This window comes from Meleagris gallopavo, chromosome 7, assembly GCF_905368555.1.
Source record: "Meleagris gallopavo chromosome 7, MGAL_WU_HG_1.1, whole genome shotgun sequence".
In the NCBI taxonomy this organism is placed as follows: domain Eukaryota; kingdom Metazoa; phylum Chordata; class Aves; order Galliformes; family Phasianidae; genus Meleagris; species Meleagris gallopavo.
In genome coordinates this window covers 30,321,990-30,349,207 of record NC_139410.1, presented here as the reverse complement: position 1 = coordinate 30,349,207, position 27,218 = coordinate 30,321,990, and the positions used below count along the sequence as shown (strand labels likewise).

Genomic DNA, 27,218 nt, shown 5'->3' with positions numbered 1-27,218 from the left:
AAAATATTTTTACAGTATTTAATTATCTGTAAATGTTTATGTGGAAAGAAGGGGTGAGAAGACAGAAAATGTAAATGTATCTTAGATTTGTGAAAGAATAAGTAGGCAGCATAATGAAGAGTATGCTGGGAGAATCTTAAAGGTGAGAACAGGAAGCTTCATTTTTATCAAGGAAAAGAAGGACAGAAACTGAAGGGAGTTTCCTGTGCAATGAATTGTATGTGAGAGTATGGAGGGAAGGTAGAAGCTACAATATGTTGGCTGGACAAGACAAAATGAGGTACAAACAATTGTGTACAGTAAAAAATGTAGACATTAACACAAACTAGCAGCATCTTAGAAATAAGAGGAAAGAAGAGATTTGGGACTGATAGGGTAACTTTTTTTCTGTAGGGAAGTAAGGTGATGGAGAAGTTGCTTTGCGTGTTATAAAAAAAATAAAATCATTTTGTTATGTCTCTTTTTGGATACTGTTTTGTTAGCCTTTGTATGAAAGGTGAAATTGTTTTCAATTTATATCATACAAAAATTTTTGAATGAAAATTGTCTTATTAGTCTTGATGACCAGCACGTATCCAAAAAATATTTAATATTTATAATGCAGATGGTTTCTGAAACACTTGGGAATAGCACCTCATTCTGTCTTTATGCTTCTGCCTGGAAAATGTTTCAAGTTTCTAGTAATGCAGTTTTAAGTTGACTGAGGTAATTTCAACTGTCTACATATTGAACTCTTGGAAGTACTAAAACTGTACTGTCTTTAGCATGAGGTTAAAAAAAAAAAAAAAAGCACTTAAACACCACTGCCTCCCCCCCCCCCTCCTTGGTATTTGCAGAGTTCAGAATACTAGTCCTGTGCAGAATAATAGGATTGCAGGGCAAGCTGTGACTGGTATGCAGGGACAGAAGGAGGGAGTTCAGATCAGCAGATGGTAAGCTGGGATAGGCAAACTTGGGAGAAGTTCAGTTGGGAAGAAATGTCTTAGTAAATTTAGTGTTATTTAGCAACAATGGAGGTGTCTGGGATGTAAGATAAATTGCTTGTGCTGTATGTTTCTCTTGAAAAAGTTAAACATTGCTTATTGCACCAAGAAATCTATGTATGAGCTGTAAATGAAAATGTGCAGCTAGAACTGTTGAGGTTCTACAATGTGCTATAAATATATTCCCTGATTTGTAGATACTACAACAAATGTATTTTTTTAGTCTCAAACAGTGTTTTGGCCAAAATATAGGGAAATATCCAATTAAATAAGTATGTTTCAAGAACTAATGGCATGTAGCCAGCATGTTGTCAGGTCATACTGGTTGTGTATATCTTCAAAGTCTTGATTTATTTACAAAACAAAATTTTCAGTGATTTTTTTTTTTTTCCTTTATTATTCAAGTTCTTTTTCCTACCCATGCATGCAATGTTCTTTGCATTTGGAAAGTGCATTAACTTGTGGGGTTTTTTATTTATTTTAAATTAAAATTTTACAGTGATTTTCACCCCACTTACATGTATACAGAGAATAGTCTTGTCTTCTCTGAGGCATTGCTTGGCTGCACTCAACATGCCAACTTTCACGTTCCACAGTGGAGCAAGGCAGAAATCTCTTAGCTAGCAGAATTCAAGACCTGTAAGTCCAGCTAATACAGTGCAGTACAGTGAAGCCCTATCAGAAGTAGTGCAGTCGTGCTGGGTTTTACCACCCATGAACAACAATAAGTCTTGGTTTTGGTTTAGTGCTGTTTGACCTGCTGTGTAAGTTGAACAGTGAGTGTGAACCAATTTAAAATTACTTGATTGAGTACAACTTGCTGAGAGAGGAAACAGAACCTGTGTTTCCAGAAAAAACTTATTATGCTGTAGATACACAAAATAATTATGTGGATTTAACATAAATTTTAGTGGTGATAGAAGATGAATCTGGAATTTAAAGTGAAAAATATTTTCCTTGTCCCCCTCCCCCAAGGTTTTGTAATGTATTTTTTTTTCTGTTATGCAGATCGTGTTTTAGTTCGAATAAAAGACCTGTCAGAGGAGAAGGCTGATGAGGTGGTTTGGGTTCGTGGCAGAGTTCATACAAGCAGAGCTAAAGGTGAGAGGCTTCCAGGAATCGGATGTGTATTTTCTCATTTTGTTAATGTAACCTGACCATCTAATTAAGCTCCATGATATTTCAGTGAAATGAAGCAAGCAATTACTATCTGCTAATTATATCTTGCATACAAGAAAACTTTGCCACGTGGTTACTCAGTGTTTGCTTCAACCAGTTATTTTCTCTGCTTTCCACCCACTTTGCCTAAACAGGGAAGAGGAAATATTGTTTTCAGCTGAATGGGAGATGGGGTATTACTACCACACTGTAGCAGAAATGATTTTTGTTTTTTATCCCATTACAAAATAGGATATGGACAAATGTAGGTAACAGTAACTTAAAATGCATACATAGAATTTTTCTGCCTTGGATGTTAAAGTTGCAAGATAAGTGATTTTAAGCCTCAGTGGGATAGAAAATGACAGTTATCAATTTTCAGACAGCCGTATTTATTGATGTGTACAAATAGTTTTGCTATATGTTTTTTAATCCACATTAAAATTTCAGAATTTTTACTTTGTTGCCATTATCTGATTGTTTCAGCTTGGTCTTGTAATTAAGAACCATGATCTTTCTTAAGTAAAGGAAAGGGAGCATCCTCTTGTAGGTTCTGAATAGCACGAGCTGTCATATTTGGCTGTCTGACAGCCATGTTTCTTCACGGAATCAGAAGTTCCCTCTGGAGATCAGGTTGCCATATGCAAACTTAAACAGGCTTTGGCCTTTTCAGTTGATACGAGGCACTGACAACTGTTGTGCTGGCTTCAGTTACATTTGGCAGCTCAATAGGGGGATATAAATACTCTGTCTTCCCAAGAGTTGAAAGAAGAGAGCGTAGGCAAATTGTCTTCACAGATGAAACGTAACAGTAGTCTTAGAACTGGAAATAATGCGAATTAGAGACACAGATACCAGACTCATTTCTCTTTTTAAGACTTCATTTTTAATTATACATAGAGTGAGAAATAAATTCCCTTAAATTACTGTCCGTACTGCTGTCAATTAAAATAAGGAGCTGTGTATAAACAGATGTTTTAATTTGTATTATGATCTTTAAATTTAAAGAGACCTATCCGATTGCCTCAGTAGTTCTGCAGTGTGGTTTTACATGGAAGTGATTTGTTGATGTGTACAGAAATGATACAAACTCAAAAGCTGTGGAAGCCTCAATCATTGCTTATATTCCACAGCTTGGAATTATTCTGACAGGAGACAAAAACTAATTTAAATGTTACTGCTGCTACATAACTGTGAGCATTCTCATGGCTTTTTCATTTGTGATAGGATGAAAAATTCAGACTAGTGACAGAATGTAGTGTATTAGAGACAGGTGTCTTTATGTAGACTACTACAACAAAATGGAAGGTTGAGTGGTTATTTACTACTTTCTCTGTTTTACGTGAGATACCTTACATGATATGTGCATTTACTTTAGTTGGATTAACATGCAGCATGACGACATTCAGCTTTTAAAGAAGCTGCTGCTTTTCACCCTTCACTTTTGACCTCAGGATAGACTTATGGTTTTTTATGAAATAATCATGCCTGTTTTCAAAACTTTTAAAACAACCTGAAGAATAAAAGCAAAGGAATTGATTCCGAGTACCAAATGTTCTCAATTTATTGATTGTTCTTGTTCTTCCTTCTTGGTCCGACAGGACAGAACAATTCTGACATCCAGGGAATGCTGCTAGGGAGTACTGTATGCTTGTTTACTTTGGTTTGGGGGGGAAGAATCTTAGAACAAAAGCAAATGTTTAAGCATAAGACGTAATGTTGGCCTTTCCCACACACTGCATGGCACTATTCCTACTGCTACGGAAAGGAAAATCTTGCTGGAAACAGGAAGATCTAGCACAAAAATAGCTTTATTTTTTCTTAGAAGATTGATTTTTGACTTCTAAATAACCAACGTATCCTTTATTTAACCCTGTCTAGTTCTAACCAATAATCAACAAAAAAAAAGAATGTGAACAACTGTAGAAGCCAGCTGTCTCATAGCAAGCCACTCATGAGGCCCTATGGAAATGAACTGAAGGATGTGTAAAGAATGGGGTGTTGGAAATTTCAGTGAGTTGTACAAAAAATAAAGTGCTTGGAGCCCTGTTTTTTTATGGTAGTTGAAAGGTTATTTCTGGCCTTATTTTAAAGCCAGTCTAAGCTACTGATCATGTTTATCACTGAATAGCAGTTGGGAAGTCAGTCTGCATTCTGCCAGACAGCCAGGACTTCTGTGATATATTAGACCAGAATATGGTTTTGTTTTATGAATGCAAAGCTTTTATAAAAAAGTATGTTGAAAAGAAGACCTGCGACAAAGCGCAAAAGGACTGCATTTTTTTCTTTGCTGATAGATGTCTGTAACTAGCAATGTATTCCTTTTGTATGATAAACACTTTTTTTTTTTTTTTTTTTGCAGCTTATGCAAATTCCTTCCTGCATCCTTTTCTCTCAAGGTCTTGTGTCATTTGGTACTTCCAAGAAGGGAAATCTATTCCTTTTTGGTTTTCTGTGAATACTTGATGGGATTCTGTGTGAAGTATTCTCTTATTTGTTGTTCTGTGACTAAAAGTTCTTAACTAAATGTCATTTTGAAACTTTTCATCTTTTTAGACTGTCTGATATAGAAGACAGCATTGGTTTATTTTATAGAAGCCTTGAATAGGTTACTGTTGTTAACTAGGAGCAATTACACAATAGTTGGTCTTAATGCTTTTTGCTGAAATGCCCCATAAGGATTTTTAAACACGTAGAGATCCCCAAATCTTATTTTTTTCTTTTTCCTCACTCTGATGCTTTTCCAGATCAAGAGGCGGGGAAGAAAGGAAACGTGTCATCATGGACTAGATTTGGTTATGGCTCATCTTTTTGATGCCTTATCTTGCACATAATAGGCTCTTCTGAGAGAAGTTCTCTTCCCTCCCACCATTTTCAGAACTGTGATATTATAATTATTTCTATCAGTGAGGTTTGTTTGATCACTTAACTTCTGTGTGATTAGAAATTATTCTACAAACATCCTCTTTTCTCATAGAAATGATATCATAACTCATGAGTCCTTCTGTGATGGAAGTATTGATGAGATTTCTAGTGTTTGGGGTTAAGTACAACGGCCAGACTTGCTTCTGATTTGTATGATAGCAAGTTCCTTCATTTCTTTTACTAACTTCTCCACTAATATTTATTAATTGAGCTACATTATAGTAGTCTTCAGCTATGTATTTTTGTTTGAATGCCTAATATTGCACTTGGAATTTCTGTCATGTTTGGTTAAATTCTTTATGTTGCAAGATGAGAAAAATACTGATGTTCAAGGAAATAACTTACAGACTTGTGCTTGGTATAGTAAGAAATAAAGAGATATTAAATGTGAGATACACCTAGCTTACCCCAAACTTGGCATATTCTGTCCTATGGACAAGTTGTGTATTTCATACGTTAGTTTGTTGACTTTCTGTATAAATGTGAAGCATAGACATGTATACCACTTAAAGGATCTGTTTAATTTCTGAAGCCTGTAGTTTTCTAATTTAACTCTATGACTTAATGTTTGCCAGTAGGAGATATGTAAATTCATCTCATATTAGCTTTTTTACTTACATATTGCAGGCTCTGGAATATGAAAATGGTTGTAGTCTGTTTTCTACAAATCTGGTATTAGTTTTATTGCTTTTCTGAAATCACAATCATAGAACAAAGTAAGATATTTTGAGTAATTATGTTAATCTTTAATATTATTGTATAGTAGTTTAATGCATTTGCTTTTATTTCTGACAGATTGTATGTCAAATGATCTGTGTTTATCTTTGGAACTGTTTATGTGCAACTGTGTGTCAGGAATTGTTATCTACATGTTTACAAACAGCAATTGCAGTTGGCTTTTTTGTATCAGTGTTCACATTGGCTGTTGGTTGTTTGTAATGTTTTATAACATTAAGTCAGCAGTAAATGGGAGGTAGCTGTCTATGAGAGCTGCTGGCTTCTTCATGCTTCCACCATTTTAATGAAAATGTTGTAACTTGATGAATCAGAACTTTGGATTGAAATGGTTTCGATGAGTTCTGTCACATGCTGGTATGACAGTGACTATTTGTTCTTACTCTCTCTGAGGAAGAAGCATTTAAAATGACCGACCATATTTCCTTAAATGGAAGTTAAGCAATGAATGTGTATTAGAGATGTGACCAGAAATAGGAAATGATTGTAACTGTCACTTAAACAGATTAGAAGGAGCTTTGTTGACTTGGAAATGCCAATTTTAAAAGTCAACAAAGTGCATTATATTCTCTGTAAATCACTATTAATTTCCATTAACTTCCTTTTCCCTCAGCTATTCATGAATAAGTTGCTCTTACAGAAATTTTTGCTTGGGTCTTTTAGATTCTTGTCATTTATCACATTCAATACTCCTTTTGTTCCCCTTCATTCTGAATGTGCAGAGTATTATAGAACGACCATTGTTGGTACAGTCCCTGTGGTGCAAAATCAAGCCTATTTCTCTCAGCAGCTTTGTCAAATGAACTCTACAGTTTTAATTTTAGAAGTGCCAAAGTACATTTAAGAAGAGGAGAAAAAACTTATTTGAAAACAATGAAAACACAGTGAACAGTGCAACATGTTGAAGTATGATTTTCTTCCAGCAGTTGAAGAACAATAGATATTTTAAAAGTTACAAATTCTAATTTCTGTCTAGGTATTACTTATCTTGGAAGACCTTCTCATTTTCAGAAAATGTTCATTCACAGGTTTCTAGATGCACACCAAACTTAGTTGTGTTTATCTCAAGGTTTGGTGTGTGTGTGTGTGTGTGTGTGTGTGTACATGCAGAGCTGAGTGTAGATATAACTAGAGTGGGTGGGAAGAGAGAGAGAAACTCATTAAAAGCTCAGCTTAATTGCAGAATTACATTTTCTTCGTTTATAAAGACCTCGAGTAACTTGTCCTTAATACACCTGTGTTGTTTTCTTTTGTATTCAGGGAAGCAGTGTTTCTTAGTCCTGCGTCAGCAGCAGTTTAATATCCAGGCTCTTGTGGCTGTGGGACAGCATGCAAGCAAGCAGATGGTAAAGTTTGCTGCCAAGTAAGTAAGCAATTATATCCTGTTGTCAGAGTAAACAATGGTGGGAACCAGGACTCCCAAGGGTTGGGACCATTTTCACACATTAACATCAATGCTTCGTTTGTTTTAAAATGTAGTTATTTAAATTGTCAGTTCACTATTGCATTGAATACATTACACTGACAAAAGATAAAATGGAGAACAGGCTTGAAATTCATTCTGAACTGCTGAAGCAGCATTCTCTCGCCATTGACAACCTACATTTACTTTCAAGCTGGTTAACAAAAAGTCTGGCAAACTGAGCTTGGTGGGACACTTCATTTTGTGTGATGTTTGTGTATGTCTGCACACGTTTAGGGTTTTTCTTCTACAACACTGACAGTGCTAATATGTTCTGTAGCTAGTACAGATGCAAGGAAGCTCTGTATTGCAAGTGGCTGAGTTGAAGAAATGAGTTGTTTCTGTGCACTGAATTAATCTTGTTTACATGCCTCCTTTTGGCACTAGAAAGTTGGAAGGGGTTAAGATACTTTAAAAAATACTTTGATTTATGATAACATTTAGACTTACCAATTTAAAAAAAGGTATTTGCAACAATTTAAATTGAGATAATTGATTTGTTATATTCTTAAAGATAAAAAAAAAAATTACCTGCCACTGCTTTTTACATCAAGATTGTGCTTTCAGGTTGTCCAGTAGTAAGTATGTTTGCATGATGAAAAGGCTTTTATAATAGAACTTCATAGTCATGTATAACTACCTGTTCACAAATAGGAATGTGGATCAATTCAGTGCAATAGTATGTTTAACATGTGGCACTTGAGTTGCTTCTGTGTAGTCCTTGGCACTGCTCTCATGCCTGGGAAGGGAGCCTTCGCTAATTAGCTGCAGAAGTGCTACAGCCTTCAATATGTCAGGGAGGGATTCATTATAGTACAGACTTCCAGTAGCCAAGTTAAGAAGGTTAGGATAATGCTTCTGCTGATAAGGTTCAAGGCAACAGGAGAACAGAACCAGCAGTGTTCATTATTTGGTGGTGCTTAGTGTTGGCAGTGCAAGTGTGAAGCATGCTGTTTACAGGTGTTTATGAGCCAAAATGAAGTGTTCTGTTTCTTTGTAAAACAGTTTGTTCTCTCCAGCACTTAGAATCTTTGAAAAGAAATGAGTATGTAGTTTCTCCTCTCCTCACTACCTCTCCCTATATGTAACATACAAACTGCACTACAGAACAGTGAAACAACTCTTACAGTTGTGATACTTGCTCTTGTATTCTCCAGTTTTCTGAAGCATCTCTGTTTTTCAGTTTTCTTTGTGTTTCTCTGCTGAATTTCCTATGTTTCTGTTTCATGATCAGCGGAGATCCATCATAGTAGCTAGCAAGAGGAAAAGTCAGTCCTTACTCTTTTCTTCTTTGAACTGATTCTTCCACTTGTAAGACTTCTGTGACCTTTCTGTTTGTTTGTTTTACTTCTCTTTTTTTTTTTTTTTTACTAGATTATTATTCTGACAGGTTAAGTGATTTAAACTACATCATGGAGGTCTACAGCTAGCAAGAGGTGATATCTGCAAGACTAGAGGGCAAAGCTAATAAAATACCTTTAGCTGTGAGCTGTTACATCAGATGGAACCTTATCCTTAATTTCTTTCCAATTCTCTGTCATTTCCCACTTGTCTTGATGTGACAAACCAAACTACCTCTGACTGGCCAGGTTCATGTTTGTATAGTGTTTGGACTTCTCATTCTGTTCCCTTTTGTGGTAGTATTTGATGTATAAATCCTGATATTGTGGACTGTCTAATTTATAGCATGCATGCTTTATTCATTGTTTGTGCTTCTGAAATGCTTAGATGTTGACAGTAGTGTGCTTTAAACTTTCTGTGCTACAGCCTTCCTGGGTTTTGTTTTGAGGGTTACTTTTTTTTTTTTTTTTTAAACACTATTAGTGCAGTCATTCCTTCCCACCAACAAACCTGCTTTATTGATATCCTTCCGCGCTCTCACTTTTTCCAGTGTTTTATCTTTTTCTCAGTTCTCTCTGATGCCATCATTGCAGCTGCACCTTGTCCTTCAGAGGCTGCTCTTCCCTGACTTCCAAGTGCACTTGTGGTTACCACGTCAGTGCCACCTGAAGCACAATGACAGTATGTGTTGTGTCTGTAGTTGCCTTCCTGCTCGTTTTCACGTGCTGTGGAACGATGCCATTATTAGCAGATGAAGCTGATCTTCAGCATCTAAAAATAACTGTATTGTTTCTCTGCCTTTCTCAGTTTGTTCATCTCCTCTTGTTTCCTATGCGTTACCTGAGGAAATAAACATTTATCAAAGAAAATATTCAACTTTAATACCTTACATCTCGTTCAGTTATGGGAACTAAACTTTTTCACTGGCATAAGATAAACTTTGTTTCATGTGGTGCTTTCTCATATTTGGATAGTGGTTATGGAACTCTCTTTAAAGCAGCTTGTGAACTTCTGCATTGTGAGTTTTAAGGAAAAATTAAGGTAGTATAAAAACTGATTAAATGATGAACATCTTTTGTACAAACTTTCATAAATAATAAACCAGTTCCTCTTTTAGATGCTGGCACCTGGAAACAGAGCTTTCACAACCTTCTGTGGTCTAGCAACAACATTGCATACTCACTGTAATGTTCATATACTGATTTATCTGTATTATCTGAAGAATGTGAGTTCTTTCAGTGAAAGATGCTTCACACTGGTTTACCACTGTTTTAAAGAGATTTCTGTGAGTTTGATGACAAAGAATTTCTAGCTGAACTTTAGTTGAAATTTTCTATATGTTCAAGATAAGTATTCAGAAATACAAGTTGTTAGCAATTTGGGATCATGATAGATAGCCAACTTAACAGGAGTCCATGCAGTTCTCTATCCCGCTCTGTTATTAGGTTCTGAAAATGGAATAAAATGCCATTAATATAATATATGCCAGTGATTAGATTATTCCTGGAATATTTTGTCCTCTTTGTGTCTGAATACATGTCAAATCAGAGAAGGCTGATGATGAAGTAGGATGCTGAAATAATTTGTGATCAGGTAAATCTGCCTTCCTGTGAGGCTAAAGAAATCTGTCTATCCAAGATAAATCAGCACTGTAAATCCCAGCCTGACAGTGCCTGTGTGTAATTTCAACTGTTTTAAAAGTGAGCTCTTTCTTTTTTTAAAAGTAAATTGTATAGCATCCATTTTTCTCTTGCATTCACGTAAACTACTATTGGTTATTATTTTATAACAATTACTTATTCTTTTAGATTTAGTATAATATTAATATTGTGTTTGATGTAAGCAGACTGCACAAATCACTCTTGAGAAAAAGGCAAGAAAGAAAATATCTGGAGACGCTTTCACAAATTAAAACGTTTTTCTACTTAAAGGAAATAAATAATGAAGCTTCTTCAATTCTTCAGACTTCTGATCAAGCAAATATTGGGAATCTTTTAGAGAGGCCCACAAGGGGTTCAGCTTGCAGCAGGAAGGTGTTGTCATACAAACCACAGTGATGCAACCCTGTGGTTGGAAGAGTCTTGGCTAATAGATGTGCATAGATGTGAGTGATGTAACTCCTCTAGTGAATGTTTTCCTATTTGTGGTCTTGAGTTTTTTATTTTTTATTTTAATGAACATTATAATATGACATTTTCTTATGTGGTGTTTACCTTTGGACATTATGAATCTATTACTAAAATAACTCCTTTAAGGATCAAACATGCATTCCAGTTTACTTTCATAAATGCAGTGTTAAATGGAGATGGAAGTGCTGGTTGCTTTGACATGTTTTTCTGCTATTTGTTCACTTATTGTTTTTTGTTTTCTTCTTTGTTACCATGGGGAGAATTACTTAAAGAAATAAAAAAAAATTGTGCTGCTACTGTTGGAACGCTTTGAACATTATGCTGTAGTTACTACTATTTAATTAAAGCATCTTTCTTGTTCTAATTTGAGCTGAAATTACCATTTAAGTTATGTTCCTAGAGTTACCTGTTGGGATCAAAGCACCGTTTTCAGCTGTACATTGTTCATTTGATGAATGATGATTAGGGATTTCAGACTCTTCCAACATTAGGTCTTGCTGAGCTCAGTTCAAACAGAAATCAAAACACGAGCTTTTATTTGCATAGAAGTGATACAAGTCAACTTGATTACATGTGCAGTCCAAATGAGGGAAAGCGTGTTTTCTGTTGATCAGATGAAAGCTTAGAGTAGATTGAGTGTTTGTAAACACAGAGATGTCTACAGACAAAAGAAAACTTGATAATGCTGTGTGTAGCCAGGCAGTTGTATGCAAGTTTGGATAAAGGTATCTGTATAGGTAGAAACTGAAGTGAAATACATGAAATCATATTAAAAAAAAATACTAATTGATATTAGAATTTTTGAAGGGTGTTCTAGACCAAGAAATATACTGTTTCAGTTGCCAGAGAGAGGGGGAAAAAAGGCATATTTAATCACAGTTGCAAAGTTTTTAAGTTTTAGGCAAGTTTGCAAAGCAGTGTTTGCAGTTACAGGGATGTAGAAGTTTCTTCCTGTATTTTTGATCTGATGCAATTTTGCATATCTTGAATTCTGTGTGTGCTCTGATCATAGATCTGTAGTGACTTCACTATCACAGGTTCTCAGCCATGAGATCAGTGGTCTTAGTCATACAGCACGTTGACATTTAGCTGTTATTTTATTATTTGCAATGTGTAGAACTTGCTTCAATATGTTTACAACACTTTTGTATTTGCAGTTATCAGCATGAGGGCTTTATTCAGCAGAATCAGAACTTTGTTTCAACCCATACGCTGCTGTTGGTGAAAAAAGAAGTGAGGGAAGTGGAGAACTGTTGGAGGGGAAAGTGTGTTAGCTCAGATGTTAAACTTGGTTTGTTTTAAATATTGATTGATTTGAAAAGCAGAGGGAATTTGTAGTTAGACCTAATACTGTTTTAGCATGATGTGTTCTATGCCTTAATCTTTTTAAGCAGTTTTAAACAGAATCATTTGTGAGAGAGTGCACTCAACCACCATTTCTCCACGTCTTTCTCAATTTTTGCCATCTCTTCTTTAATGAAATGAATGGATTCTCATCCCCTACTAACTGAGTTCTGATTTAAAGCCTACTATCGGCCTTTGTTTTGTTCATTATACTGGTTTGAGCAAGTGCAGCTCTTCTAAAAAATACACTGTTCAGAAGTTTTATACATTATGAAGTTATTTCATGGCTAAACATATAGAGCACTATGGTCTGTATATCTTTTAGAGCTGCTGACAAGTTCTATCACCTGAAAGTATTGCCATCAAAGAAATAGTCTAATAATTAAAATGCTGAAATTTGGCTTTTTTTTTTTTCCAGTTACTTGTGATTCATTTCTAGTGATTCTTTGAAGTTTTGAGAATCCTATTGCTTGGATTTCCAACTGTTATTTAAACTTCATCAGATTTTTAAAAAAATTGTTAACTTTTATTCAAAAATTCTATTGAATGACTTAAATTTAAACTTAACTTTATGAAATAAACCAGTTCTAGGTCAAACCAAAAATCTTTTTGGTTTTCTTATGGCTGCTACGGATGGTGGTGCTGAGGCCCTGGAACAGGCTGCCCAGAGAGGCTGCGTGTGCCCCATCTCTGAAGGTATTCAAGGCCAGATTGGATAGAGCCCTGGGCAGCCCGAGCTGGTGGGGGGCAGCCAGCCCACAGAAGGGAGTTGGAACTGGATGATCTTTAAGATCAGTTCCAGTCTGAGCCATTCTAGGATGCATCAGGCATAGTAGAGCACAGAATACGCTAGTAGTGATATTCTGCAGCACTTAGCATTCATATCTCAGCTCCTTCTGGGTCATACCACAAAGGCTTGTCGGAGATGAAAGCCGAGTTTCTCTCAACAGCTGAAAAGATAGACTTCATTGTTTAGCTGGGTTAAAAAAAAAAAAAAAAAAAAAGTGAGAGAGAAACTAGTTCCAAACATAGATATTTCTAAAAAGAAGCCTTTCAATCCTAATGAGTTTCTCGTGTGATTTTACTGTAGCTGTGCAAAAAGACTGTCAGTTTAGAATATCTAGATTTTACTTACAGCTCTTAGAGTGACTCTGGGAAGTGCTAAATAAATTAACGGAGATGCAAGTGGCTTGGATTGTAGTTACCACCAGCAGTAGCTTGCACCTACTTGCCGCTCTGCCTTTCTCTGCTTTCACTGGAATTAGTGCCCATGAATTCTGTGCATTAAAACATTTATCTTACTGCCTTCTAATTTAGCTTTATGGAAAGAGGTTTGGGGTTTGCTTGCCTCTTACTGTTTGTGGTTGCATTATGGGCCTACTGTTCTGCTTTTGAAGGACTTACATGGTCAAGTGATGTACATAAAGTGCTTTCCAGTCATCTCAAGAATGCTTGAGAAGTGAAAGATAAAGTTAATTGTAACTTTTCATAAAGAGGAAAGAAGTGTTTTCTGTTATTTTGCCTTTTGTAAGCAGGCTGACAAAGAGATAGAGTGAAATTGTATCTTCAGTAGAGACGCAATTACATGAAGTACAGGACTTAAAACCAGTGATTTTCTACATTTTCTAAATGAAAATTGCTCATGTGAATTATTTTTCATCTATCTCTCAAGACTTCTGTTATTGTTTGCTTATAACACACATACCTTCTATTATACTGTTGGAAGATTTTAAAGATGTTATATAGTGATTTAATAGAGTCTTAATGACTGTTAATGGAGAGCAGTTCAGATGTTTTAAAGAACTGACTTAGAAGCATCTTGCATATTTCAGTAACAAGTCATGTAGTTTAAACAAGCTCAATCAGGTTGTTTTTTTTTTTTTGCCCTCTAGATCTAGGACTTCCTTTCAGTTTGTTGTTCTACTGTTCAAGACCCATCTTTCAGATAATTGCATCAGCTGACAAATGCAAGAGTGATTGTGGCCTAGAAAAAGAACTATGCAATTGTCAGTTTATGTATACACACACAGTGAGCAATTACTAAGCTTAATTATAATTCTTTCCCTCGTAAGTTTTCCATCCCAGTCTGAATTGTTTGTGGCTGGTGATGTTTCAGTGACATCCTTGATTTGTTCATTGATTATGTATAATAAATATCTAAATTCTTAATCCTGTTTTGTTGTTCCAGCAGTCCATAAAATACATATACGTGCTAGTGCTAAGTACTGAATCTGGTGCAGTATGCAATGAAATTTAGTAAGGCTACTATCTTTATTGACAGCATCAACAAAGAGAGCATTGTGGATGTAGAAGGCGTTGTGAGGAAAGCACATCAGAAAATCGGAGGTTGTACTCAGCAAGATGTTGAGCTGCATGTTCAAAGGGTAATTTTTTAAGCAAACTGAACACTGTCTGGGGTTATCTATCTATTTAGTCTGTCTGTCTTTCTGCATATATAAACTTTGTAGTCCAGTACCAGAGAAATAAACTCCTTTAAACTCCACATTTCTATATATTGTATGTAAACATGAGATGTTCCTGTTTCTAAAATATTTGATTTTTAGTATTTCCTGATTTTAGCTGTCACTTAAAGTATACTAACAAGTAAATTAATCTCACTGGATCAATTTGGCTAGGAATGCTTGTAATTCTTAAGTGCAGCAGGTACTGTAATAAGAAGTCAGCCACTTCTTAGGTGCAATGAGAAGTTTCTTCTTTTTTGGGAAGTTACTGTCTTCCCATTAGTGAAATGGATTGGAATGGATAACTGCCAGCAGAAGTAAAGCACTGACTTGCCAATACGGAAGCTCTTGAAATCTAAAGTTTCCATTGCTTGTGTTGCAGGGCTGGAGGAAGTGCGGCTTTATAATTTGGTTAACAGAATATGTATTTAAACCTTTGTTTGCTTGTAAAGCCACTACACAAACTTGGGAACAATTCTGCGGAAGCACAGTCACCTCAGCAGCAAAGTGGCTATTATAGTTGTAGGAAGGTAAATCTTAGCTAACAGCACTGTGGAAAATGTGCAGATTTTGAAGAAATATATGTGCAAATTGTCAAATGGTTGATTTTTTTCTAAAAGAACATGAAATGAGCTGTAGCTATGACAAGGCCTTAGAGCAGGATGTCTTGCATTCTCAGTGTGTTTTATCTGCCTCATAAATTCTTGGTCTGAAATAGCTCCTTCAAATTCAATCAGATGGTAAGTAAAGCAGTACTTGAACAACAAAAAGACTGAGATTCACTTGCTGCAATCAGAACCCAAAACGGTGAAATCTAGTGGTTTCAGACCTGCATTCATGCCATTCATCCCTCAGGTAGCCTGTACTTGTTCAGCTTGATATTTTCTGCTTCCAAGGGAAAAAAAAATCTTTGAAAAGGGAAGTCAGATTTAAGCATTTCCAATATTATCATGAGACTGCACCCAAGTGTGTTGACTTTCTGAAGAAAATCAGTTTTCCAGCTAACAGCCTATGCAAACACTGTTTCATGTTTATGCCCGAAATATCCTATTGTAAATCACACCTTCTTTTGAGCTGAGTATCATGCTATTTTTGTTCTATCTCGCTTTCAGATCTATGTGATCAGTTTAGCTGAACCCCGACTCCCTTTACAGCTGGATGATGCTGTTCGGCCAGAAGTGGAAGGCGAGGAGGTGAAAACTTTGCATACTCACATACGTTTTATTATATTTGTAATTGAAGAAAAGTATGAAAGCCTGTGGCAGCTTCCATCATAGAGCGACTTTGTTTTTTTGTTATGTTTAGCTTTCATTATTATTTCGTTTTTAGATTCCATTGTTATGTTTATTTCCATTAGGTTTCTCCAGAACTGTATTAGAAATTTCTACAGATACGATTTCTGCTGAACTGCAGTATTAGGTCAGAACCAGCGGGTTTTTGGTCTTATGTGTTCTAGGCCTTCATAGCTGATTTCTGTCTGTGACTGTGGAGAAGTCATAGCTTAAGACTTGCTGTACCAGCAGTTGTATGTTCTTCAGACCGATCTAGAAAATCTGAATTTAGAAGTATCCCTTGACCTTTAACCAAAGGACGTTTTTCTCCAATACTTTCCTTTTAGGTGTGTATATATTCATTATGTATTTTTGCACAACTGTTTAGGATGGAAGAGCTACTGTAAACCAAGATACAAGACTGGACAACAGAGTCATTGATCTGAGGGTAAGGAATGAGATTTGTTGCCTGTTTACTTCCAAGTGTTCAGTTATTCACTGTCCTAATCCATGGAACAGTAAAAGCCTTGCATTTGGTGGAAGTGTTTTGCTGGCCAAAGCTAAACAACACTTTTCCATTTGTGAGTCCATTGGAAATCACATATTAGTAGATTAAGTGAATGTTTGGCATATGGCCATGTACACCATTTTTTTTATTTCCATAAGTGGAAGGTGACGGAATAAGGATAACTTACAGGCAGTATTTCTTCTCAAATACAGTATTTGATACCCAGAGAGTGTTGTAAGAGTTCAGCTCAGAACCATAAGATGGAAGTTTTGAATTTAACAATGAATATGTAGTCAGCTGTCTTTAATCTTTTTGGCATTATTTTCTCTTGTCTTTTCCCCTACTTGACTCTCCACAATAATGTTTTAATTGAATGAAGAGTATATTTAGCTCTTTTTTTGGTGCATCTAGTCTTGCTTTTGAAGTTATGGTAATGATAGTTTCTCAGTAAACCAAGCTGTGGGTCTGATAAGTAAAACAAAAAGATCATTTTTTAACTGGAAAATCTGGAAAAGTTCTGGCACAGAGATGCTTAAAGCATTTGAATATCTGATATTCTTATTTCAGCAATTAGAACTACTTGTGCAAATTGTTTCATTTGGAGCAAAGATATAATGGCTTTTCACTTGACCTTATCATATGTGATACTGAGCAGCTTCAATTTGTGATTACTTTTCAAGATACTCTGTATCTCATTGTACTTGTCTCTTCATCTGTATCTTTAAGTTTTTGATGAAAAGAATTCTTTACTAGTGAGAACTGAAGAATCATCAGCTTAGTTTAATGGTAAGGCAGTGTATTAAATTGAAGGGAGAATTCTGGACTGTTAAAAGTTCAAGTGTTGCTTGAACTTCTGATTATGCCAAAAAATACTTAATAGCACACTAGAGAAACTTAAAATTATTTGAAACAAAGAGATGGGCTAAAATTCTTATATCATAAAGTCTTATAGAATTATAGAATGACTTGGATTAGAAGGGACCTCAAGGATCACCAGATTCCAACCCTTCTGCTGCAGGCAGAGTTGCCAACTCCTAGATCACTTATTAGATCAAGTTCTGGATTTGCCTGGACGTATCCATTAGTCTTGTGTGACTCTTCCCATGCACATCTCTGCCAGTGTAGTCATAGAAAATAAGTTGTCAACAGTCAAGCTGGAGGGTACAACTGGTGAGCTAAGTGCTGCTATAACCTTTCCTAAATCATACAACTTTTTGTGAGTATTATATGTTCCAGAACACCATTCCTTCAGCAATGCTTGGCTTGATTTTGAGTTCTGAACCTTAATTCTGTCTCTGTATAAAAGACAGACTGAATATATACTGGACTGAAGTGAAACTTGATCAGGATAGTTCTGATGGAGTTGCTGTGATGATCTGTTCCTACTAGTATGGGAGGAAGTCCCAACCACAGATACATGTACCATCTAGTTTGGGTTTCCTCAGTGACCTGTTTTTTAAGAAGAAGGAGGTAATTGAGAATCAAAAATAAAGATACTGATTTTTTTGGAAACAGATTTAACAAATGAAATGCATAGGCCTTGGCTAGACTTTGATTCAAAAAAAGAATCCTTAATATAGAACTAAAATTAGGTTTGTCCATTTAAATAGAATCTTTGAAGTAGTTCCATAGTGATGTAACTAACTTCAGTAATTAAACAAGGAGTTTGTTGGCTACGGTGAAATCATGATAAAGTGGAGCTGCGGAACTCAGATCTTGCTAACTCTCGAATAAAAGAGGATGGATTTTCAAAAACAGCATAGTTCCATCCAACTCTGGTTTAATTGTAGAATAGTGGAATGAGTATGGTTAATAACAATATAGTGGGGTAAAAAGGAAAAAAACTTAAAAGAAAATATCCTGGTGGATGTAATATGCAAAATATTCTACAGAGACCTCAAGATTTCAATTCCTTTGTACTTTTGAAATTCACATATGCACAGTCTTGCATTTCGGTTGCTGACAATTGTTTTTGAAGGTAGAGATTGGAAGTACTAAAATGCCAAGATCCCTAGCTATTCCTATACCTGTTGCTCTAAATGCATTCAAGAAAATTGTTATTATTTAAGGCAGGGGGTTTTTAAAGACCTTTCTGAGGAATGATGATTTATGAAGAGTCTATTCCTGATCCATTAATTCCTAAAATACAGATCCTATACTCCTTGGAGTAGAAAAACCGGGGACGTAAAGTTGAGAGTCCTTGTACAGAGATTTTGTTTCACATATCTGTAGGTGACTGTAAGAAAACTGCAGTTGACCTGAGTATCTCTTTTTAATGATGGTATAATGAATGTCAATGTATTTTATTCTAGATATGTTTGCTTAATTAATCATATCTTGGCACAATTCAAAAAGGCAACTGGAGCACTGATTGTGTTTCTAAATTTCTGCCTTTCTGCTATGCTTAAGTGCAGTATGAAGCAGTACACAGACTTTTCATATACGTAAAGACACCTAAAGAAAGTGTTAAATGACCATATTTCATGAGGATCTGTGGTGAAGGTAAAGCAATAAAGACAAACCAACATGTGAAATACTGATTTTTTTTATTTTTATTTATTTATTTATTTGATCTTGCTTTTTAGTATATCTTGCTCTGAAGAAAAAATCAATGGAGGTTCATCAGGTTTCAGCAATAGACCTGACTGATATCCTTGCTCTGGTTTATTTTTGGATGTCCAGCAGGGTTTTTATCTTAATAGCATCTGTCCAAATTTGACTTGAGTTATGTGTTTAGCAGTCCTGATGCTATAATTATGTCTGCTAATGCACAGCTCATTCTGACCAAAGCATAGTCCTTTAGAGTCAATATTATCTTGTTTAAACTGCTTAGGGTAGTGTATAACCATTAAACTGTACTTCTAGTAGCTCATGGCTGTCAGATTGTTATATGTACATTGATCTTAATGCAGTTTTTTCTTGATGACTTGATTACTTTAAGCTTGATTTCATTGTGTTCAATTTGATTTACTTGTTGCAAAAGCTGTTGGTCTCCTGACTGACTTCAAGCCGTAATGACAAACAGATACACTGTTTGCTGTACTTTGTAGTGATTTCGTTGTGCTGAAATAAAACAGTCCCAAAAATTTCAACAACAGACTTCATGTTCTCCACTGGTACTACAAAGTAACACTGAATTTGAATGAAACACTTGATTTCAGTCAATCTGGCATGCATAAATTGGTACTGAAGGCAAATCCTGTTGCCTAGCAAGAACTTCATTCCTCATACATGTGATAAAGAATTTGCAAAATTATCTTTGTTATTAAATTATTGTGTTATCTAAAGGTATGTAGTTGACATTTCCCTTTTTATTTAGCCTACTTTATAAAAAAGCAAAAGTGAGGTGTTAGAAAAAATTCAATAGCTGATGTGAGAGGGCAAAGAAGTTTGCAGCTTTGCTCATTTGCATCTTCATTGCACCTTTTTGAGATAAGATCTCATAAGGTGTTAAATGCCTTCAGTTTTTTGAAATACATTTGTCTGTCTGACAACTTATGTGGGTATTACTGTTTACATGCCACTGACTGTGCTAAATAGAACATAATTATTTTCTTTTATAATCTTCAAGTGCTAAAGTGCTGTGTTCTAATAGTATTTTCCTTTGTTGCATTTATGTAACAAACACACAGGTGAAATGAGAGTGAAGTTACAGCTGACACCTGTATTGCAGCATTGTTAGCTAAATATTTTTTCTGCTGTCTGTAACAAGGGATAATTATTAGAAATAATGAGTTTTCCTGTAAAGTCAGTAAGTTTAAACAGCAACATTTAAGTGGCATATGTTTGTTTCAATTTTTGCTTTGCATTTGAAGACTTGAGTGAATTTGCTGTTGTCTTAGACAAGAATTTACTAGTATATGCATGGAAGAGTTTGTAAGAGTGAACAATACAGTGAACATACTGAAATGTTGTTGAGGGCTGAGACGTTTAAAAATGTATATTCATTTTTCACAACTGCCTTAGTTTGCTGCCTAGAATGATTTTCTTCGGTCCCTTTTTGTCCTAAATGTTTCACTGCAAAGGATATAATTAAATTTGAAACCTTTGCTTTGTATGGACACAGAATCAACTTTAAAATCTTTGAAAAGTTATAGTTGCACATAGAACTTTTGAGATCCTCCACTTGACTCCACTGCACACTGACAGTTGGAGTTGTTTAGGAGCTAATCTGAGATCATGTGGGCCTGTCTAGTTCTTACAGGGAGACCACAGTGTCACAGATACTCAATGCTTGTTGGCAGTCTCTGAATGGATGGGCACTGAAGCTCCATTAGCTTTGGTAGTAAGAAGAGTAGTCTTGACAGGTCTCATTTGAGGCACAGAGGATGGCAGCTTCTTCTTTCCCTGGTTTATAGTTAAGCAAAAACTTCAGACATCCAGGTCTATGAGTTTGGCTTCTTTGATAATTGCTATTTTTAACGATGAATGACGGTTACTGATAAGGTTAGGAAGACTGCATCTTTGCTCTGCATGCTGACTAAAGCAGGGGGGAGATACTAGCTCACAGACTATTGTTAGTAGGTATATATTAGTTGTTGACTGCACACTTTCAGACTGCATAGCAAGTAATTGCTTTCAGGTTGAAATACCATTTCTTTTTTTCACAAGAGTGTGTATTTTAGGACTGCATTCTTACTTACACAGGCATCAAACTGGTGTTGGTTCATCAGAAGGGCAAGGAGTCACTGTTACTATCTCACTTCAAATGAATGTTGTGCAATTGTTTCTTATCATTTTTCAAAGTTGGTCGAGTTTATCAAAAGCCATTCTGGTAAACCTAAATGTGACTGTTTGGATTATAATCTGAAGTCTCTTCACGTAGAAAAGTAGGAGATAGGTTGAGAACACAACAACAAAAACATAGATGTGTGTGCATGTATGAATAGAAGTGTGTGTCTGTATATTGCTTTGAATCACTGAGGCATTTTGGTGTAACACTGCCAAATCACATAAAGAACTGGAGCTAAGTTTCTTGTCCTTGCATATGTCTGACCCTGCAACATCTGTGGAAGAGTGGTGAAAGAGTTCAAGGGGACTTTTGTATTTGTTGCTCATAACCTCTTCTCCTTAATTTTGAAACTAGTGGGAGTAGTGGCTGTGGTTACTGCTGTCAGACAGTGAGAATTGCTGGCAGTTATTTACTGATCTCAACCACTGTAGTACTTCATCTGCTCTAATTGCAAATCATTCCAAATTACTACAAATCTGCAGTATTAAAAAATGTTTTTTTTTCAGTTTTTCAGTTAAGGAATATTTTTCATCTTCCAGAGATGTTGAATGTAGCTTTATTTCAACATATCCACTGGCGGACTGTCTAAATTTGGGTGCCTATATACTTTGTTTTGACTGGTTTTTTTGTTTTGTGGTTTGGTAAGAGTCATGTGAAAAAGCCCACAAGGTTCTCCTTACCCTGAGAGAAAAGTTGGGTACCTTTCAGAAAAGAGAAGTAAACAGTGCTGTGACGCAGGTTGTCGTAAAGAAACGTTCTCTTAGATTTCTTATGAGAACTTGCTACTTTTTAGGTCTGCTTGTGGGTTGCTGACTGCCAGTTCTTAAACACTGCGAGCACAAAATCAGATATGAGTTCAGTGCTGATGTATTGCGATGTTTTCAGCATCTACTAAAGCTGTTGGTTTTTTTTTTTTCCTTCACACTAAAACCCAAGTGTGTTACAAGAACATTGAGCGCAGGTAGCTGTTAACCAGATAAGTGACTTAACTGTGTCACGTACAGAAACAAATAAAACCTGAATTGATGAGTTTTTTGGCCAAGTGTGCATCTGGAATAAATGTTGAAGAGAAATTTGTAGTTTGTATGATCAGAAGTTATGTGAACGGTTGTAAACGCTGCTGAGAGTTCACACACTCTTTTGAGGTTGTTTTTGTGGCCCCAACTTAGGTAGTTAGCATAGGGCTGTGTTTTTTACATGAAGAACATTGCATTTCCTACTCCTTTAGTAGACACAAACATTCTGACCTGATACAAATTGTGAGCTTTGCTGTTATGCATTGTGTATTACTGCAGTGGTTCTAGTTCAGTGTGCTGAAAGGTTTGTAATAGGTTTAGTATTCTTCATTTTCTTACTATGAGATCTTTATTTTCAGAAGCAAAACTTAGAAATCAGTGACTGTTTAAATGTTGGGTTGACCGTAGCATAGCCTTAAGGGCTGAACGAGCTGCATATTGTAATGAGGAATTTTTGTTGCTTCCTTTGCTGTTTTTTCTCTCTCTTTTTTTTTTTTTTTATTTCTGTAATAAATAATTGTGTGTGCATTTCTCTCTGTTCAGGCTAATACAAAAGCCAAGTATTCCTAAGAGAAGAGATGTATCCTCCCAGCTGTCCATAAGGAGTAACACAGTGGGGAAGAATTAAACTAACTTAGGTTTCTTTTTTTTTTTTTTTTCCTCCTTACAGACTTCCACCAGTCAGGCAGTCTTCTGCCTTCAGTCTGGTATTTGTCAGCTTTTTAGAGAAACTCTCATTCGCAAGGGATTTGTGGAAATTCAGACTCCCAAAATCATTTCAGGTAATGTATTTTTGATCCAGAAGCTTCAGATCTGCTTCTTTTAGATTTGCTCAGTGAACCTATCTGACAAATGTTTTTTTTCTTTTAGAAACTATTTCTAATTCAGATACAACATAGGAAACAAAGCAAGTGTCAAGGTTGTTCTTTATTCTTCTCCTGACTTGAAATGTTAAAAGAACAAGACAAATGCTGTTTATACCTGATTTATGTACTCTGCAGTGCATTTAAAATTTTAATTTAGTTAAACACGAAATGCTTGGTCATATGCATTTTTCTTCAACAAGGATTTTATACCTCTGTATTTATATTTGTGGAGACAAGTCTTGACTGAGCTAAAATTAGGACTTTTTAACAAAATACGTGCAAACAGCTATTCTTATAACGTGGAAAATGTCATTTATCTGTAAGATTAGGTAACTTTTCCTACAGATGCTGGTAAAATAGCATGAAGTGTTAAAGACTCCCAAGTAGTTTATTTATGTAGCACCTTTGAGGAAGTGTGCTACTCTTTCTGTGCAGTATACTATTGAAAGCAAGCAAGCATCCTATTTTTTGAAGGAGATAATTTGATAAGTTTTGCAAAATTAGCAAGTTAAATCGATGCAGTTCCTTACTAAATTTCAAATTTTCATATAGCTGTTTTGTGATTTGAGATTTTCAGTGTTAACCTCTTCAAAACTGAGTAGTCAATGAAATTATTTCAGTGGGAGTAGTGGTAATTAAAGAAAAGAAAGATTAATTGCAGTGGAATTGTCAGTAATTATAAGTAGCACATAGTGTTATCATAAGAATCTTTAAAAACTGTTAATTACTGTTTCACTCTGACGTGTTTTTATAAGTATGCTAGGCAACTATCACTTTCATTTCATACACTGGGAAATGTACAGTGAGCTTTGGTAGGCTGTTTACTATGAGGGATTCATTCAAAATGGGAGCATGTGTTCTTGGCTAACATTCTTTCAGTAACTATCTATGGTAATTGTCTCAAACTGGGAGATAGCTTTGCATCCTTGGCAAATCTCCTCTGGTAAATCCAGGTTTGTCTCCGAGATATATTACTGCCTTCAGACACTTCAGATGTTTGCCCATCTCTGCTAGAGGGACAGTCCTGGAAAAACAGGAAGTGTGCTTTGATCTTAGTCTCTGCAATTAACTGTCTTTGAAGCTTGCATCACTGATAAAGATTTGTTTCCACAGAAATGGTGTACTGCAAGTAGATGTGGTACAAACATGCATTCTCTGCTGCCTTCACCCTAAAGTGTAGGATGGCTGGGAATATTAACATTTTTAGCTACCCCAATTCAATTTGCAGGTTTGCAAGATAGTGTCTGACAGTACTGAGCCACAAAACTTGCCTTAGCATTAATGCTGCAAATTTATATTTTTCTTTTAACATGTTTTTTTTCCTTATCTTTCAATAAGAAAGTCTGTCAGTCTACCTCTAACTTTTTTTTTTTACTATTTTTATTTTAATAACCACTGTAAGCTTTGCTTTTCAGCTGCTAGCGAAGGAGGAGCCAATGTGTTTACTGTATCATACTTCAAAAGCAGCGCCTACCTGGCTCAATCCCCACAGCTATACAAGCAGATGTGTATATGTGCTGACTTTGAAAAAGTTTTTTGTGTTGGACCAGGTAAGAAAAGCATTACTTTATCCAAATTGTAAAGATGACTTTGGTGGCTTTTAGCAGTTGTGGTAAAAGGAAAGTAACGTCTATGTTGAAAGCTTTGAATGCTTCTACGTACTATAGCTTCACTTAATAAACACAGATTTCAGTTGGGGCAACTAACGAGAATAAAGTTGACAGGGGGGTTGCTGGAACAAAACTAAGATGCTGAAATGAGGGAGTCTTCTATTCTGTGAGAAGAAAGAAGAGAGTTGCACTGGAAATTATAATATGATGGAGTTAGCAAAACTTGGAAGAGCGCTGTAATTACCAAAGCCATTGCAGTAGCAAGGAGCTAAAATAGGGAAGCTAAATTTGATGTACTTCGGATTGTGCATTAACATGGATTTGTCCCTCGCTCTTGTACATGTACCAAACAGCATTGTTTGGAAAATGCATGTCTCACCAGGCTGTCAGTAAAGAATCCAAATGGATTACTTTCCTCTCTCACACCCTTCCTCAAAAGCTAATAGGACATTGCCCTTTTAGGCAGTAATGCAGCAACTTTTTCTTAGACCTTGAGAACAGGTTTAAAGACATTTAAGATAGAAATGCTGGAAAACACAATAACATCTTATAAATAAAAAGATGCAAGTAACTCAGGCCTTAAATGACTTGTTAATTATTAACACATGAGTCATGGTTTTGTAGGAAGGCATGTTTATATCAGTCTTATACCTGAAAAAGAACCAGCTCACATGTGCAGAAGTCCATTGCCTCTGAAAAAGGTAGTTTTCAAATCTGAAAATTCTTGTGTGCCTGACAGCTTGTCTGTTCTTTTTCCTCTTCTATCTATTGGTTTGACAAGAGATAGACAAGAGTCGCAGAGAGGTACTATCTTGTATCCTTTGACCACCACAGCGACAATAATGCTGTTACTGTTTGTTATGAGTGATGCTTTGTCTAGAGACAGCGTTGTCTATCTTGTCTAATTGCTGGTGCGTTTGATCATCTGTGTTCTTTTTCAAAATGGAATTACAATTTCAGGTCAGCTGGAATTTTTGTTGTTTAATTTTACAGTTTTTAGAGCTGAGGACTCCAATACACACAGACACCTGACTGAGTTTGTTGGTCTGGATATTGAAATGGCTTTTAACTACCACTATCATGAAGTGGTAGATGAGATTGCAGACACCTTGGTGCAGATATTCAAGGGACTTCAGGAGAGGTAACAAAAACACTTTTCATTTCATGAGCAACTTCATTTATTTGAGCTCACTTGCACTGTGTTATCAAATGGGTGAGCATTTCATCCTCAGCCTGTCAGATAATCGTTAGTAATCTGATCTACAACAGGAGAACTTCAAACGTTGTTGCCTTGCTCTTAACTGTTTCTTTGTAACTGACTTTAGAAGTTCACTAATGCTAGTAAACTGTCTATTTTATGCCCAAGTTGCATCTTCTACAGTATGCCAGCTTGCACCACAAAAACGGTGTTCACTGTTGAATGGGTGTCCTAATAGAAATGATCCATCGTTAGTGTAAGATATCCTTCCTGTTGTGCCACTACAGGTAGACTGATTGTTCTGTTTTCAAATTAATCTTAACTGTTTACAATAGCTTTTCTGAAGGAAATTTATTGTAACAGCTTGCATCTCTGCCATGACAGCAGCAAAGATTATTTTCCGTTACTCACGCTCCTAACTTGTTAAAAATAAGCCAGAAGTTTAGCAAGTGGTTTTCATTTGCTTACAAATTGGAGTGTCTTGCCAGCAGAAATGTCTCTCTTTTATCAATCTGGAAAGAAATTTCTATATTCAAAACAGAGTATTACTTAAGTCAAAGGAGAACCTAGCTAAATGTTACAAATCAAAGGGATGTTTCTAGTTGGTTTTACTGTGAAAATTTGATCTAGTCAATTATTTCTTAGGAAAGGAGTAAAACAGAAGTGGTAGTAGAATATTAACCTGTGTGTCATTGAAGTAGATTGCATTAACTTAGATGAAACACTTCATTAGGATTATACTGAACTTCTTCAGGAGATAATTTAAAATACGTTTTTATATTGCAAGAGGGACCTCTTGTGGCAGAACTATATTGCCAATGCAAAATGATTATTATTATATACAAGAAGTGCACATTTCTTGATTACTTTGCATTTTGCTTCTGTTCTTGTTCTCTTGTATATAGATTCCAAACTGAAATTCAGATGGTGAACAAACAGTTCCCATGTGAGCCATTTAAGTTTTTGGAGCCAACTCTGAGGCTGGAATACCGTGAAGCTGTGGCCATGCTTAGGGAGGCAGGCGTTGAGATGGGGGATGAAGAAGATCTGAGGTACTTTGGCAATACATAAATGTTTCAATCTTGGGAAAGTGGTAGTAAGGTATACGTTTTGTGCTGTGCAGAAAGATTCTCTTTGAGAGGAATAAACAGCTTATGTCCATATCTCTTTATTTTCAAATCCATTCAATTATTTATAGACCTTTCTTGTACTCTAGACTGTACATATAAACTCTGAGGTCAAAAGAAAATAATTTGTGGCATGAAATGAGAGGAGCTTCAACCTTCTGAGGATAAAAGAAACTTGTTTTTATGAATTTGTAATCAGTAAAAGTTTAAGTCACGTAATTCTAATGGTGAGAATCTTTTCCAGCACACCTAATGAAAAGCTCCTGGGGCGTCTGGTAAAGGAAAAGGTAACTGTTATTTTATAATATGTTTCTCACTGAATCGGAAGCATGATGTCATGGAATCATTGAG

At 35.8% G+C, this 27,218-nt stretch overlaps 1 protein-coding gene across 1 annotated transcript in view; it reads left to right on the top strand.

Annotated features, from left to right (window-relative positions):
- Nucleotides 1-27,218, top strand: part of DARS1 (aspartyl-tRNA synthetase 1) — a 35,960-nt gene that overhangs the window by 4,185 nt on the left and 4,557 nt on the right. Inside the window, exons 3-12 of the mRNA XM_010714025.4 lie at nt 1,992-2,084; nt 7,062-7,164; nt 14,359-14,461; nt 15,652-15,732; nt 16,199-16,258; nt 22,737-22,848; nt 24,348-24,482; nt 25,536-25,683; nt 26,646-26,792; nt 27,112-27,154. Coding sequence (XP_010712327.2) covers nt 1,992-2,084; nt 7,062-7,164; nt 14,359-14,461; nt 15,652-15,732; nt 16,199-16,258; nt 22,737-22,848; nt 24,348-24,482; nt 25,536-25,683; nt 26,646-26,792; nt 27,112-27,154 — 1,025 coding nt within the window. The remainder of the gene's footprint in view (nt 1-1,991; nt 2,085-7,061; nt 7,165-14,358; nt 14,462-15,651; nt 15,733-16,198; nt 16,259-22,736; nt 22,849-24,347; nt 24,483-25,535; nt 25,684-26,645; nt 26,793-27,111; nt 27,155-27,218) is intronic.